This window comes from Sander lucioperca, chromosome 13, assembly GCF_008315115.2.
Source record: "Sander lucioperca isolate FBNREF2018 chromosome 13, SLUC_FBN_1.2, whole genome shotgun sequence".
Classification (NCBI taxonomy): Eukaryota; Metazoa; Chordata; class Actinopteri; order Perciformes; family Percidae; genus Sander; species Sander lucioperca.
In genome coordinates this window covers 2,148,442-2,163,387 of record NC_050185.1, presented here as the reverse complement: position 1 = coordinate 2,163,387, position 14,946 = coordinate 2,148,442, and the positions used below count along the sequence as shown (strand labels likewise).

At 39.9% G+C, this 14,946-nt stretch overlaps 1 protein-coding gene across 1 annotated transcript in view; it reads left to right on the top strand.

The window, feature by feature from the left end:
* Positions 1-14,946, top strand: part of pknox2 (pbx/knotted 1 homeobox 2) — a 116,461-nt gene that overhangs the window by 89,066 nt on the left and 12,449 nt on the right. The window contains exons 5-7 of the mRNA XM_031311025.2: positions 3,370-3,541; positions 8,762-8,947; positions 10,269-10,404. Of these exons, the coding sequence (XP_031166885.2) occupies positions 3,370-3,541; positions 8,762-8,947; positions 10,269-10,404 (494 nt within the window). The remainder of the gene's footprint in view (positions 1-3,369; positions 3,542-8,761; positions 8,948-10,268; positions 10,405-14,946) is intronic.

Sequence of the window (14,946 nt, the reverse complement as noted above, 5' to 3'; positions counted from 1 at the left end):
TAAATCTCTATTGATAGACCATTAATGTGTCTTCACATGTGTACGGTTAAAGGACCACAGACCAGGGCTATTTAATTACAAATTCAGTTGGGCCAGAGTTTAAAACCAAGCAATTTAGCAGGGCCACACATTATAACTAACTAATTATTGGTAGCATGTAATGACAAATGTTAACCCAACACAATTAAATCTAATAAAAAACAATGTTTATTCATTGTTTCCATTGTAACATCTGATTCAGGCACATCAAACGTCCAGGCAGGGTTAAATCAACGCTTCTCATTCTCAATTTTGCGCTTCAGGGTTGAGAAGGACATGTTTTTCAGTTCGTACCACAGCACTACTACTTCTGCCGTTACCACTACATACAAAAAATTATTTAAAACAACATGCTGCATTCTGGATTGAATGTTGCAAGGCTACGGCGTAGTGTGCATTCACGAGCTGTACTACTCTGTAGGAACTTCTGTAGACTTGTTAAACCTGTTCTGTTTTTTCTAGGTTTTTCTCTGCTTTTCTGGTTAGGACCGTTGAGACACGGGCTGGGCCACTCGGGGGTTGCTTCAGGGCCATTTGAATGGACCTGCCATAGACACTCAGGGCCTGGTAGTCATGGGGGACCTTAGCCACAAGGACTTTTCTTATGTGTGTATACATATACTGGATCTGTGTCTGTTTTTATGAGAGCAGGCTTACATATCGTCGCTGTCGGGCGAAAAATCTTATATGGTTAGGGTTAGGGTTAGGTGCCTTGAAGTCAACGGTCGCAGCGCTGCCTTGAAGTCGATGTTGGGGGCTTAAAACACCATCCTTGATCCTTGACTTCTCCTTATAGAAGGCCAGGCAGAGCCACTGGTCTGGGTGGCGCATGTGTTACTGCTGTGTTTATTAGCATTATGATTGTAACTGTGTACATATTGTCCTTTCATTGTTAGTAGGAGGTGTCATGACCCGGCTCATCTCATGAGCCATGAAAAAAGACAGGACATACACAGTTTTCAACTAAAAGGTGTAACCAGGGTGTGATTTTCCGGTGGGAGGATGCGTGAGATTTCCCCCTTTCTAGTTTATATATCCCTGCGTCTGCTGAATTATTTTTATCCCCGGTGGGGACAAAATGTATCTCCCCCCTCAAAGTGATCAATGCTACTTCACCAATAGACCATATATTATATACCTAAAGGTATTTTCAACTAAGTACAGCGCTGTAACGTGAACAGTCTATAGTGTCAGAGAACAGTTGTTCAGCCACCAACAGGTGACTGTGAGCCGGGTACAGACACCGCCAGATGACGGTCCTTTCAGGGGCCGTGGTAGTGGAGTTTAGCCAGAAAAAGTGAGCGTCATGTGCCGATGACATTTAAGTTTAGGCACCAAAACAAAAAAGATCGTGATTTGGATTAAAACATTCCTGAGGAACGAACATTTTTTTCCTTTGGTGAAAGTGAACTCCTCTCTCCGGCTTTAAAGCGCTGTGTTTTATGTTGACACCACATTGTGCTATTTCATTTTGAGATTATTTTCCATTGAATATTGAAATTCATAAATAAGTGTTTTGGCATGGCTGGCCGAGTGGCACTATATCCATAGTTTTGCATGTTTTGTTTTGTTGTGCATGATCAGAAAACATCCCCCCTCTGTTTTTTTTTCACAAATCGCACCCTGGGTATAACATATATTTAATGAAAATACATGAAAAGCCTACTAAAGTTGGAAGGAATGCTAATCAGTGTGTGTCAGCAGGTGGAATTAGAAGATGAGTGAAAGGTGTTGCACAGTGTAGAACCTAAACTAGTAACAAGGCCGAAGCCAACCAAAAAGAAACGTGGTGACCGGATAATGGAGAGAGCCAGGGGCAGAGCCAGACATTGCAAACATTCAGGGTTCAGCCCAAACCTAGGGATGTCTGGGGGCAAGCTCCCCCAAAGAGATTTTTGTCCACATTTACCACAGCTATGTGCACTATATTTCACGATAATCGGATGCGGCATTCAGATAATAGAATGCCTAAAAGTCTGCACATCATTTAGGAAAAACACAATATTTGCCAAGGAAAAGAATTATCCTGTAGAGCCTACATCCTGTTTTGTATCAAATTGTTCTCCAACTGTCTTCATCATCCTGAAACCAGAACACAACAAATCATGAAGATAAAATTGTCTGATGTAACTATTTTTTGAAGTTAGGCTACATAGGTATGGTAGGAATTTGACGTAAACAGGATTACTAATCGTAAAACCTATTTTTGTTATACTCTGCTGCAGTAGAGCTCACAGGATTAATCTTGATATTTCCCCAGTAATAGAACTTTTGCTCCATTGATTTGCTGGTCCAGTCAGAGAGACTGAGGGGAAATGAAAGATGAAGTTATTTTAAAACCCTAAAAGATTCAGGGCTTTTTGAGGAAACTTTTGGGTCTGGAACCCTCGCTCCGCTCCTGGAGAGAGCCAGATCTTAGAGGCTCCTGGGAGACTGGCCAGGTGCTCCCAGTTGCACTGATTGACTGAGTCCGCCCAGAGACCTGCAAGACAACCCAGACAGAGAAACACAAAAAAACACGTTACTTAGTTCTGTGCTGCGCTGGGAGAGGTTGTGCTTGGTGTGTGTGTGTGTGTGTGTGTGTGTGTGTGTGTGTGTGTGTAGTTATGGGTCCTTGGTCATAATAATCCATCAATGGAAGCACCCAAGTGATATGTTATGGGTCCTTGGTCATGATAATCCATTAATGGAAGCACTCAAGTGATATGTTATTGGGATGAATAATGTAACATTAGTAATATATTTGTAGTCTGTACCTTTTGTAGTAACTGTATTATGCTGCTTTAAAGGAAAAATATACACAGAGTTACAGTTACTAACTTGAATTCCTTGGTCTCTGTCTTATTCTCAAAGGTAACTGGCTAAACAAAGACACACATCACATTAATCCAATAGAATTTCATTGCAGACACAAAATCAGCTGCATGTTAAACGTTAATGGCAAATGTCAGATTGTTGGTGTAAGAATAAAGGAGCATGTGTTTCTTCTTCGCTCCAACATGCACAATCACACAGGCAGAGTTGGCTAGTTTATGTCAGCACACATGCCCTTGATTGAGAGTTCACACCATTTATCTGGGACTGTGAAAAAGATTCCTGGGAAATGTAGGAAAAAATGTTGCAAAACACAAAATGGCCAAATCTTCTAAAATGCATTTATTACCTTCTCATGGAACTTGGAAATTCAGTGAAATTAATATTTTCAGAGTTACAGTTATGGCTTGATGCACCAACATTTCAGACATGAATTAAGATCAGAGACGACATATATATACACAGTGACACACACTGTCCCTCTCTCTCTCTCTCTCTCTCTCTCTTTTTCCTCAGACATCCGTTGTTCCCTCTGCTGGCGCTGTTGTTTGAGAAATGTGAGCAGGCCACGCAGGGATCTGAATGCATCACATCAGCCAGCTTTGATGTGGACATTGAAAACTTTGTGCATCAGCAGGAGCGAGAACACAAGCCCTTCTTCAGTGAAGATCCAGAGCTGGACAACTTGGTAAGCTAACTGCTGTGACATACATGGTAATCATTAGTCTATATCAACGACGTTTCATTTTCTGGGATTGTTCCGGTGCTGCCGGAAATTCCGCTGGATGTCCCTTATTTTTGGCCGGATGCCCTTCCTCTTTCTTAGTGTTGGCGTTCTAAACTCCGGTGGATTTGTGAGGACTATGGTTAACTGCTCCTCAGATCTCAGCAGGGTAAATCCAGACAGCTAGCTAGACTATCTGTCCAGTTTTCTGTTCCATGACTAAAACAACTTTTGAACGTACACATGTTCCACCAAAACAAGTTCCTTTCTGAGGCTATTTTGCAGAGGCACCGTTCCTCCATCCTTAGCGCCGCCCAAGACGATTGTGATTGGTTTAAAGAAATGCCAATAAACCAGAGCACGTTTTTCTCTCATCCCAGAATGCTGTGTGGACTAGCCAGACCCTCCTTCACAGCGTTGTGGAGGAAGGTCTTGCAATGCAAGACTAGGTAATCATTAACACACCACTTTGATTTTGAGGAAGTCATTGTATTGTGGTGCTTCTTTGATTGAACATTAACATTAGTTAGCTATAGGGAACCTGCTCAACTAATTAGCTGAAATGAGATCTGACTCTGAGAGACACTGAAGTATAACGTGTAAGATGCTGTGCATTATAGCATTGACACAACTAATCCATGACAAAACTTTAATATTTTTTGATTAACGTTAGTTATTGTAGCCCTATTGCTAAATCACAGCATAACACAGTTACACAATTAACCGTGTTACCGTTCATCTGGTGACATTCACTATACGTAACAAGACGTGGATGTCTCATATACTGTCAGTCATAACGTGACTATACGACTATACTATGTAAGAGGTTTCTTCTGCAGTTGATTCACTTCCTGTGGAGTCAACAAGCGGAAATACGCACATATCTGCCATTGCAACCCACTTTGTGGTGGGGGAGTGTATTATTCTTAAATCCTTAAATCCTGTCTAACATGCTGTCAACAGTGGCACGTTCAATCTCAAAACGGTGTGCACCGTTTTGCTAGGTTTCCTTGGAACGGTTTGCAACAGCTTTGAGGGTAACACTTGAAGGTATGGACATAATCGTGTCTGTCGACACTGTCATAACTATGACATGACACTGTCATGAACGTGTCCTAAATGTTATAAACAAGTCATAAACGTTTATGACTTCTGTCATTAAGGGTCATTTGGTTTTTGTCATGACAAGTTGACATTGTTTGGGTTGTCTTGATTATGATAACTTGACATTAATCAAAGTGACATTACCAGAAGTGGTCTTGGTCATGACAAGTTGACATTAAATTAGTTTGGGATGTCTTTGTAATGACAACTTGACATTACATTTCTTTGGAGTGTCCTTATTAAGACAACTTGACATTAAACAAGATGACATAAACGTTTATGACTTGTTTATAACGTTTATGTCACGTTCATGACAGTGTCATGTCACGATTATGTCGATACCTTCAAGTAAAGTGTTACCGCTTTGAGCTATGTTTTCTCTGGTTTGGTGGCTGTGTCTCTGGTTTAGTGGCTGTGTCACAGGTGCTACCCAATCAGCAGAGACCTGTCTGTAAACTCGTGGTAATAAAAAGGCAGAGCGCTTACGCCCACAGCAGGATTTCCAACGCACCCCCGTTTCAGTTTAAATTAACGTGTTGCTACGTTTTGTCGAGGCAGAACGTGGCCCAGGATTCAAGCCTTCTGCTGCCACCTACCATCTACATTTATCAAGTGCAGCCGACATTTAAACCCCTGCCTACCGTAGCCGCAGTAACGCCTTTACAGGAAGTGGCAGCAAGGGCGTCAAATGGAACCAGTAAATGAAGAATAAGAGAAAAAAGAAATGAAGCTGTAGGTTGTGTATTTGCACTGGATCCCATCATTACTACTCCTAATCATTCCCTCCTTTTTCATGTAATCTTTCCTATCCTCCCCCTGCACTTCCTCGTGCACAACAGCTAGCAGTAATTTCAAATTAAGAGAAGGAGGATGCTGATCATGTCACGGAGAAAAGAGGGGGAGGAGTTGAAGCCAGACGGAGACAAAGACAGAGACGAGAAAAAAAAGAAGTGCACTCTTGCCATTAAAGTACTTGGGCCGACAGGCCGACAAGTGCTGAACAGTCAATTAACCCTGCATCTGTGTGTTTTATGAGGCACTGGGTGCAAGCATCCCTCCCAGAGGGCCCTAACTCTTCCACAGGACAGTAATGTTACACTGGACCTGACTGGCTGCCATGGGCAAAGAGTTACTGGTCCCTTGATTAAGTGAGCGCAATTTAATTAGCTGATTTATCTCCTCCTTGGCCAAGCATTTTTCTGTCCATTCTGTTGACCTTGAGTACTGACTCTGAGGGAGTGCACCACAGTCTGCTTCACAGAGTCGATAATCAGATAACTGCTGAAGAGATGGAAAAACAGAATTATGTATATGAATACTGAACATTAACTAACATGTACTACAAACAAAACCTCTCGATTCTAACTATACTACTACTATATAAATAGCTGTGAGGAAATAAACCTGGACCCTTGCAACACGACTCCAATGAAATGGGGTTAAATATCAGACAAGTCCTTCAGTATCCAATATGATAGAAGTTCCTCTATGAACCACCGCTATTGCATTCTTTTCAATCATTTGAAAATGTCTGCTCAGAGCAATGATTCCATTTTGGTGTGGGGAGATTTTCCTCGACAGCTTCATATGTAAAACCTGCGCTGCAACCTGCCTCCCCAGCCTCAAGACATCCTTTAGGCCATGTTTCAGTGGAGGTTCTTCATGCCCCATGAAAGTCTGAATGGTGTCTCTAAGTCTCTACTTGCCAGGTACAGCGTGGTGAGGAAAATACTGAAAAACAAAACTCAGCAACTGGCATGACAACAGTAAAATGAAATTTAATGGGCATACTATATTAGTATTTATAATCACTTTTGTTTCAAAGTTTTAGGTTTATAACATAGAAGCTACAACATCAGGGGGTGTCCAATAACTGGTTGGATTTTTTTGGTTGGATTGTAAAAATTGCTTCTTTATCTCATGTTGAGTCCAAGCTCATTCTTGAAATTTGGTGTGTCCGTTTTTCTGAGCTTTCAACTGCTTTGTCTCACAATCACATCTGACATGCACATCTCTTCAAACCCCGATAACACAGATTCCATTCCACAGTAGAAAGAAAGGGGGAGGTTACTGTATGAAAAGTCAAATGTAAGAGGAGAGAAGAGATCCATTCTTTGAGAGAGTGAAGGATGAAAGGATTACAGCCCGCATGTATACTCGCAATCTATATGCAACTCTGAAATGAATAATAAAAGCGGATGTCACTCCCTGCTCATCAATAAAAGAAATCGTTGCATGCCACTTCCTCGTCACATCTCACCCTTTAAAAACTGCCTGTAAACACCTCATCTCACTTGTTCCACAATCTGTTTTTGAGTTTATTTCACTTAATGTGGAACATGTGTGTTTGAGTACACCCATAGCTTATTTAGATGATCATCTATGCATCTGTATATTTAGAACCAACTTGTATCTAGTCGTTCAGGGCAGATGAGGTTACCTGTGTTAAAGGTCCCATTTTGTAAAAAGTGAGATTTCCATGTCTTACAGCAGGTCAAGGTGCTATATAAATACAAAAAAAGTAAAAGTATCAAAATGCTCAATCCACAGGTAAATGCACACAGCCCATATTCAGAAACTGTGCCTTTAAACGAGCCATCTTGACTTCTGTACGGTTGTGATGTCACAACTGTACTATATATAGTTATAAAGTGCTGCTACAGTGCCGTAACAGTCATTCCCCGGCTGCAATGACGCTGCGCAGATACAGAAGACCTGGAAATGCTGACCAATCAGAGCAGACTGGGCTTTTTTGGGAGGGGGGCTTAAAGAGACAGGCGTTAAAATGGAGCGTTTCAGACAGAGGGTGGATACAGGTATATTCAGACAGACAGTATGAGAAAAATAATGTGTTTATATAACATTAAGGCTTATAAACATGTTCTGGTAGAAACCCAAAATACAAGTATGAACCTGAAAATGAGAATAATAAGAGTTTTTAATGGTTGTCCTGCATTGAGTTTTAAAGGAGCTATAACCTTTAAAGCCTCTGAACACCCACACAGGTGTTTTCAGTTATTCTGGCTGATAGACTATTTTCAGGTTGAAGGTGGGCCGGAGCTTTGATGGGAACTTATTAGGTCGCAAATTCTTTCTACCAATAAGGATGACAAAGGTGTCATTTGTCCCACCCTAACAGGTGCAACAACACTAACAGTGGACTCAGGAAGAAGTCAATCACTCAGTCTAACCCCACCCACAGTCATGGAAAAGGTCCAATCAGCCACATTAACTATAAACACCTGTGTGGGTATTCAGGGCCTTTAAAATCAACTAAATGCCATAAAAGGAACCTCTCTGTTTGTATCTTAAAGGAGCACCCCACCAAATGTACACTTGACGTTCACAGTATAATGTCTTCCTTGGCTCTGGAGGGAGCTTCCCAGTGTTTAGACTTATGAGTCTTACAATTCTTAACAGAAAAACTTGCATTACAAACTGGAGGTGTTTGAAAGAAGTGGGCATTTAGGAGGCAGGAGAGATCTCATGACAGATGATATCCAGTTGCATTATGGGAAATGTAGCAGCTAATTTTGATGATCCCTGACTTTATAAATAACACTGCGGGGGGGAGGTCAAAAAGTCACTTGACCCAATCCTTATTTTTATGACTAAATACCTGACTAAATACCTGCAAAACTATTTGTTTTTAGTGCTAATTAGCACATGTTTCTAAATGCTATAGCACTAACCTAAGATGGTTAACATTGTAAACATGATGTGCTATTGTAATCATCAACGTGTTAAGACTGTTTAGGTAGCATTTAGCTGAAAGCAGCACTGTGCTTTACAGAGCCCCAGGGAGCCGTTAGCATGGCTGTAGACTGATGGACTATTAGTTCCCTTTTTAACCCTTCCTAGAATTTACATTAACCTGACTGTTTAAAAAAAATTAATTATAATAAGTCTCACTTAATGCTATTTGGCAAATATTTAGGGGTAAACTGTGCAGAATATGTATTCACAAAGTATTAATGGGTAAATGAATGGTGATTATAAAATAAAAACAATGAATAAAGTGATTCAGTGTCAGCATGTTGTGAAGGTGATCTGCTTATGGTTCGTCTCTGTTTCCTTCAGATGGTGAAGGCCATTCAGGTGTTGCGAATCCACCTATTAGAGTTGGAGAAGGTCAATGAGCTCTGTAAAGATTTCTGCAACCGTTACATCACCTGCCTCAAGACCAAGATGCATAGTGACAACCTCCTCCGTAATGACCTCGGAGGACCTTACTCTCCGTCACATACCAGTCTCAACATGCAGCAGGTCAGTCGTGGACACTCTAGCCATCTTTTTTTTTTTTAACAACTCAGAAGTATTCAGTATTCAGAGCATTTACTTATGTAAAAGTATTAATATCACAGTGTAAAAATACTCTGTTACAAGTATTTGAAAATGTTACTTAAGTAAGTAAAAGTATCGTCAGGAAAATGTACTTAGAGTATTGAAAGTAAAAGTACTCGATTTAGAAAAACCCTCCCATTGCAGAAAGTGTAAAGGATCCAAACAGTTGTGTGTTTAATGGTCTAATCATCTCAGCTGGACTTGTAGCTGTTATATTGTTGGCTAGTTTACTTTAGAATAAAACATCAGATTTTATAAACTACATGTGTTTTGTGTGCAGAAATCTTAATGTGTAAAGTAACTAGTAACTAAAGCTGTAACAGATGAATGTAGTGGAGTAAAAAGTACAATATTTCTCTCTGAAATGTAGCCGAGTAGAAGTAGAAAGTGGCATGAAAAGAAAATACTCAAGTAAAGTACAAGTACCTCAACATTTGTACTTAAGTAGAGTACTTGAGTAAATGTACTTAGTTACATTCCACCACTGAAAATATACAATTCGCAACATGAACACATCTCCCCTCCCCCTTCTTCATCACCACCGACCCAGACACAAATCAAGAAAAGACAGTTATAATATTCAAGACCATTCAACAAAATAGACAATAAAAAATGAACTTATGTATAAATGACAACACCCTAAGCCCATCATACACGTCTCTCCCCAGCACAAAGCTTGTTAGGAGCCCTGCAGAAAGTTCAGTTACTTTCCCCATTTTCTAGTATACAGTAGACATCCAATCTGGCAGACCGTTTATTTGACATTTTTTCAAACGCTGCCACCCTAGCCATCTCACAAGCCCACTCCTGGACTGACAGCACCCCTTCATTCTTCCATCCCCTTAAAATAATATGTCTGACTATCTGGACTATTCTGGACCCAGCTTCTTATGTGCTTATCCATCCCGCTTAGGATTGAACCATCTCCCAGAACAAATAATCTTGGGCTGAATGGAACCTGGGTCTCTGCAATCAGACATAGTTTATCATGTATCCTGGTCCAAAACTTCTGGACCTTATCACAGGGCCACAGGACATGAAGTAATTGGCCGTCCTCTGTCTTACAATTAACATCTCTGTGCATCTTACACTTCCTTGATGCTATCTTTCTCTCAGTAGCACTCCCCAAGATACACTTTGTCATTTATCAGCAGGTAGATTCAGCTTCTGGGAGTTTTTCAGGCACTAACAGTAGAGCTAGCTCTTTACATTTGCTCACTAGTGTCTCTCTGTGATCCCCCAGGAACTAATTCAGACCTCCTCTCCATCCATGACCTCTGTCTCCAGCTCTGTTAACCCTTCAGGGATATTGGTGCCTGCCGGGGGTCTGCAACAGAGCAATGTCACCATGACTACCATCAACTCTCAAGTGGTATCGGGTAAGCATGTGATTACCACAAACAAACACCAGGACCCTGACACAAACACAGGCCATATTCATTTTTGGCTTATATTAGTGTTAGTATATCTAGGGCAATGTCACATTTAAAAGCTGGGGTAGTGATAATTTGAACTATTGAATGCATTGATTTACTCCTCATAGTAAAATCATATCAAAACATCCATGGATTGGTTCAGGCTTTTCTGGTTTCAAACAAGCGGTTTCATTTCACACGAAATGTGGAGCTTCCGCATACATCCCAGACATATTTTAATTCTTCAAGTTTCCATGATCACACTTGCTTTTACAAAACACCTAATTTTGCAAATCTGCAGTATTATCAGTAAATGGTAAGCTATTATGTGTGTAATATATTATATGTGTAAAATCTGAACCCTTCATTTTCCCAATGGACAACATTTTATAATCACATTTGCCTGCACTGAGCTATAGTACTGTCTGTATGGATGGTGGAAATATTGTGACATTCTGATATTCAAAACTGATTGGAGATAGTAGAGATTCATGCTGTCATTGTCAGGGGGCAAAACATAGGTAGGCAGATAAATTGTGTTTGATACTTCAAGTTTCAAAGTGAATATAGGCAGATATTATACAGTGATATGCTGTTATATTTGTTACCAGACGATAAATGGTAACTACCACTTAGTAATGTGCATATTTCTACTCTGCTGAAGTTTTTATTCAATGATACAAAGTGTTATGTTCTTCTTCTGGCTCTCAACTGAGGCCTGTACTACGAATCAAGATCAACAAGCTCTGGATTTCTTTCAGTTATCCGGCTTCACTAACCCTAACAACCGCGGTCCCGCATAACCTGTATCACGACGCTGGTAATCAACTAGTTCAGTCAACCCAGGGTTTCCCAATCCAGCGGCACGCACATTCACATAAAAGAGGCGGTGTTTGCGCACCACGACCAATTGCAAACATCTACCAGAGCCGCATATTTTACATAAGAAGAGCAAACTATAATTCTACATAAATATCAGTGTTGGGAGTAACGCGTTACAAAAGTAACGCAATTACAGTAATGTATTCCTTTTTGCTGTAACGCAGTAATATAACGCATTACTAATTAAATTTCGGTAATATTATACTCGTTACAATCTCAGTAACGCGAGTTACAACGCATTTTAAAGCAACATTTAGTGGTGCATTGTTTTTTTTAAGAATTCACCAACACCTCGACACATTTCTTCACAGGAAAAAAAAAAGCCGTATTATTTTCCTGTCGCTGTATTCGATGGTTGAGATGACTGCAGAGACAAATACATTTGCGAGATGGATATTATTTTCAGGAGTTATTACGCTGCGTTGAAGTGAGCTGTCCTGTTTCTGTTCCCGTGGTCAGAGCCAGAACCAGAGACGGTACGGACAGCATGTATGTCCCAACAGGTGACGGTACGTCAGCGGCTGACAGATATAAACATGTCGGGAATTAATGTTGAGGCTTGCTACACGTAAATATCATTGCATTTTTATCAGCCGTGGAGAGTAACTCTGCCTGTAGTGGAATGGCCTCGAATGACGACCAAAAACGCTTGTCTTTTACTGTGACCGTTTACTGTTCAATATGTTGCAGTTTTACAAACAAGAAAGTGAACAACTTGAGCCTGACGGACATGTTGCATCTCAGTAAGCTAGCAAGAGTCCTTATATACAGTCTATGGCAAGAGTAGGCTACACAACAGACAACTTCCGTGTAGCCTACTTCAAAATAAAAGCACTTCCTGTGACGGTTCGCAGTAAAACTAAATTACTGTTAAAGAAGGTTGTGTAGGCTACCTTTTCACAAATCAGCTGTAAATCAAGTACTGTAAATAATGTAAATAGTGAGTTTTAATCACACTATAATTGAACATTTCCTTTAGAGTGTTTTAACCTAAACAACATGAATTTCTTATTGAAGTGCTATAAACAAACATTTTACAACAATGCCGTACTTTTGAGTATTTTCATTTTCTCCTACTTGCCTATTATATGTTTTACTTATCTATTTTGTATAGCTTTAGTTACTTTGCATATTTATATTAATTATACAAAATATGAATAATCTATGATGCATTAAAGTGGATAAAGAGGAGACTTTATTGATCCGGTGGTGAAATTCACAAGCTAGCTGCCAAATCAAACTTCCCCTGTTATTTTGGTGAAAGTAACTCAAAAGTAATGCAAAAGTAGTGTAACGCATTACAATTCAGAGACAGTAATATTGTAATATAACTAAATACTCTCAAATGACAGTAACTAGTAATCTATAATGTATTACATTTTGGAAGTAACTTGCCCAACACTGATAAATATGAAGAACACAGACACGGTTTTACAGGCAAAATGCAGGAAGGAAAGCTGGCAAAAAAAGCCGACACTGTTTTGCGTAAATCACAACGCTTATCCTATCAATATCACTTCCAGTGGTGTAGTCAGTGGGGATGTCTATATACCCACTTCAAAATGCCCAATGACACGTAACATAATTTCTATTATATTTTTGATACATTTTGAATTGTCATCTGTGCTTTTTTCTAAGGTATTTTTTTACCGTAAATTGGTGCATAAAAGAGTATGAAATGAAGTCATTGATGCTTAAAACTTCCCTGGGGGAGGACACCCAGGCCCCCCCACTATGATATGCCCCCCTCCTCCCCCAAAGGCAGATTCTGGCCAATATACAGTACAGTACACCCACTATAATAGCCTACATTAGACTACACTGGTCACTTTCCCATCAGTCAGGCACAAGATCTGACCATAATTCCACATCTGCTTTCCATGAACTGTCGTTGCTTTAGCCTTTTATTTCAATTGCAACCCCAGCAGTGGTAAGCTGTGAGAGAAAATAAAAAAAATATCAAAACTTACCGATGTGCGTATTGGCAACACACGGCTGAAGAAGCCGACAAATAGCCTATATGTAATTCCCTCCGCTTCAAATCTATATCTTTCATAAAGATACCCATCAGGGAATGTTGTCGGTCTCTAAATGTTTTAACTTTTATGAGTGCACCCCTCTCTCTCCCCCTCTCTCTTCGCCCACCGAGCTGCGCCTGATCTTCTAAGAACGGTGACGCCGTTATCAATCGAGTATTGATTGGTCAGTAGGCGATGCTTTAACTCCGGTTGATCTCTGATCTCCAACATAACCTGCTCCCGACCAGGTTAGGTGTTCAGCATGAGTTACCACGGCAATTGAACCTGGTAACAAGTGATCCACCGTCGTGGTACAGAAAACCCTGGGTTGAACCTGAAGTTAGCTCGTTACCGCCAAATCCTGCTTCGTAGTACAGGCCTCTGGTTTCATTCCTACCTTACTAGTAGAAGTTTTCATGTCATCAATGGAGGGGCCCTCTTATATATATATATATATATATATATATATATATATATATATATATATATATATATGGTAACATTGTGCAGAGATTTGACATCAAGTTCCGCCTCTATGCTGATGACACACAGCTGCATATCTGCCTTAGACCTGGTGACACAGCTAAATAAACCCAAATATTGTCATGCTGCCTCCTGTTTATGCCCAGTATACAAGAATGTTGATGGGATATGAGGTTAGGCTTGTTAATTTAAACGGAGATTAGTTCTTCTACTGGAGCTAAAAACACTTATGTGCACGAAGATCGCTTTTGGCTCATAACTCTGCTTCAAAGCCAAAACGTAGCAATGTAAATGTAGCCTCAGACTACTGCCATTCCCTTTATTCAGGTCCTAGCCATAGGACACCATCATTGCTGGCTCCAGTTTATCCAAAGTGCTGCTCTCTGGCTCACATACCTTATTTTTGATTTAATGTATTCAATTTTATATTTTTGATCATTTGTATTATGTTAGCTTTGTTTAGTTTTTTTACTGTAAAGCTCTTTGTAACCACGTTTAGAAAAGTACTATACAGAATAAATTAAGGTTATTGTCATTACAATTTATATATTATTATCATAATTGATACACTTCAGAAGGCGTGGAACATTACAAGTGGTTCACTAGTATGCAACATCCACTTGATTATTTATCATGAATTTGCATTAATAATCCATTTTGTTCAAAAAACATAGTATTAAAAAGAATCAGTGTGGTAAGCATGTTTTGGAATTCAAACCACATCATGCAAGCATATACAGTACACGCCATTCTTCAATGAATCATAATAATAAAAGCTACTATTTTAATATTCTCTGTTGATATATATCTGTAGAGTTTTGTGTATATGTGTATCATAGAGCCATGATAGCATCCTTCACAGAGGGCTTGTTTGATGTCAAGCCTGTATAGTGAAGTGTTAATCCTGCCCTCTGGAAATCCCTGTTAACTGAAAATAAATCAATATCTGCCTTTGATCACTACACACTGAAGAGCACAAACAGACTGTGATAAGAGTGTCTTGATCAAGACTAATTAAGCCAGAAGCAAAAACACACTCCTTTCTTCTGTTTTCTGGGTTAATGGACATTGACACACCTTCCATTGACTCATTTTTTCTCTTGTTTTTCTGTTTGCGGGGCTG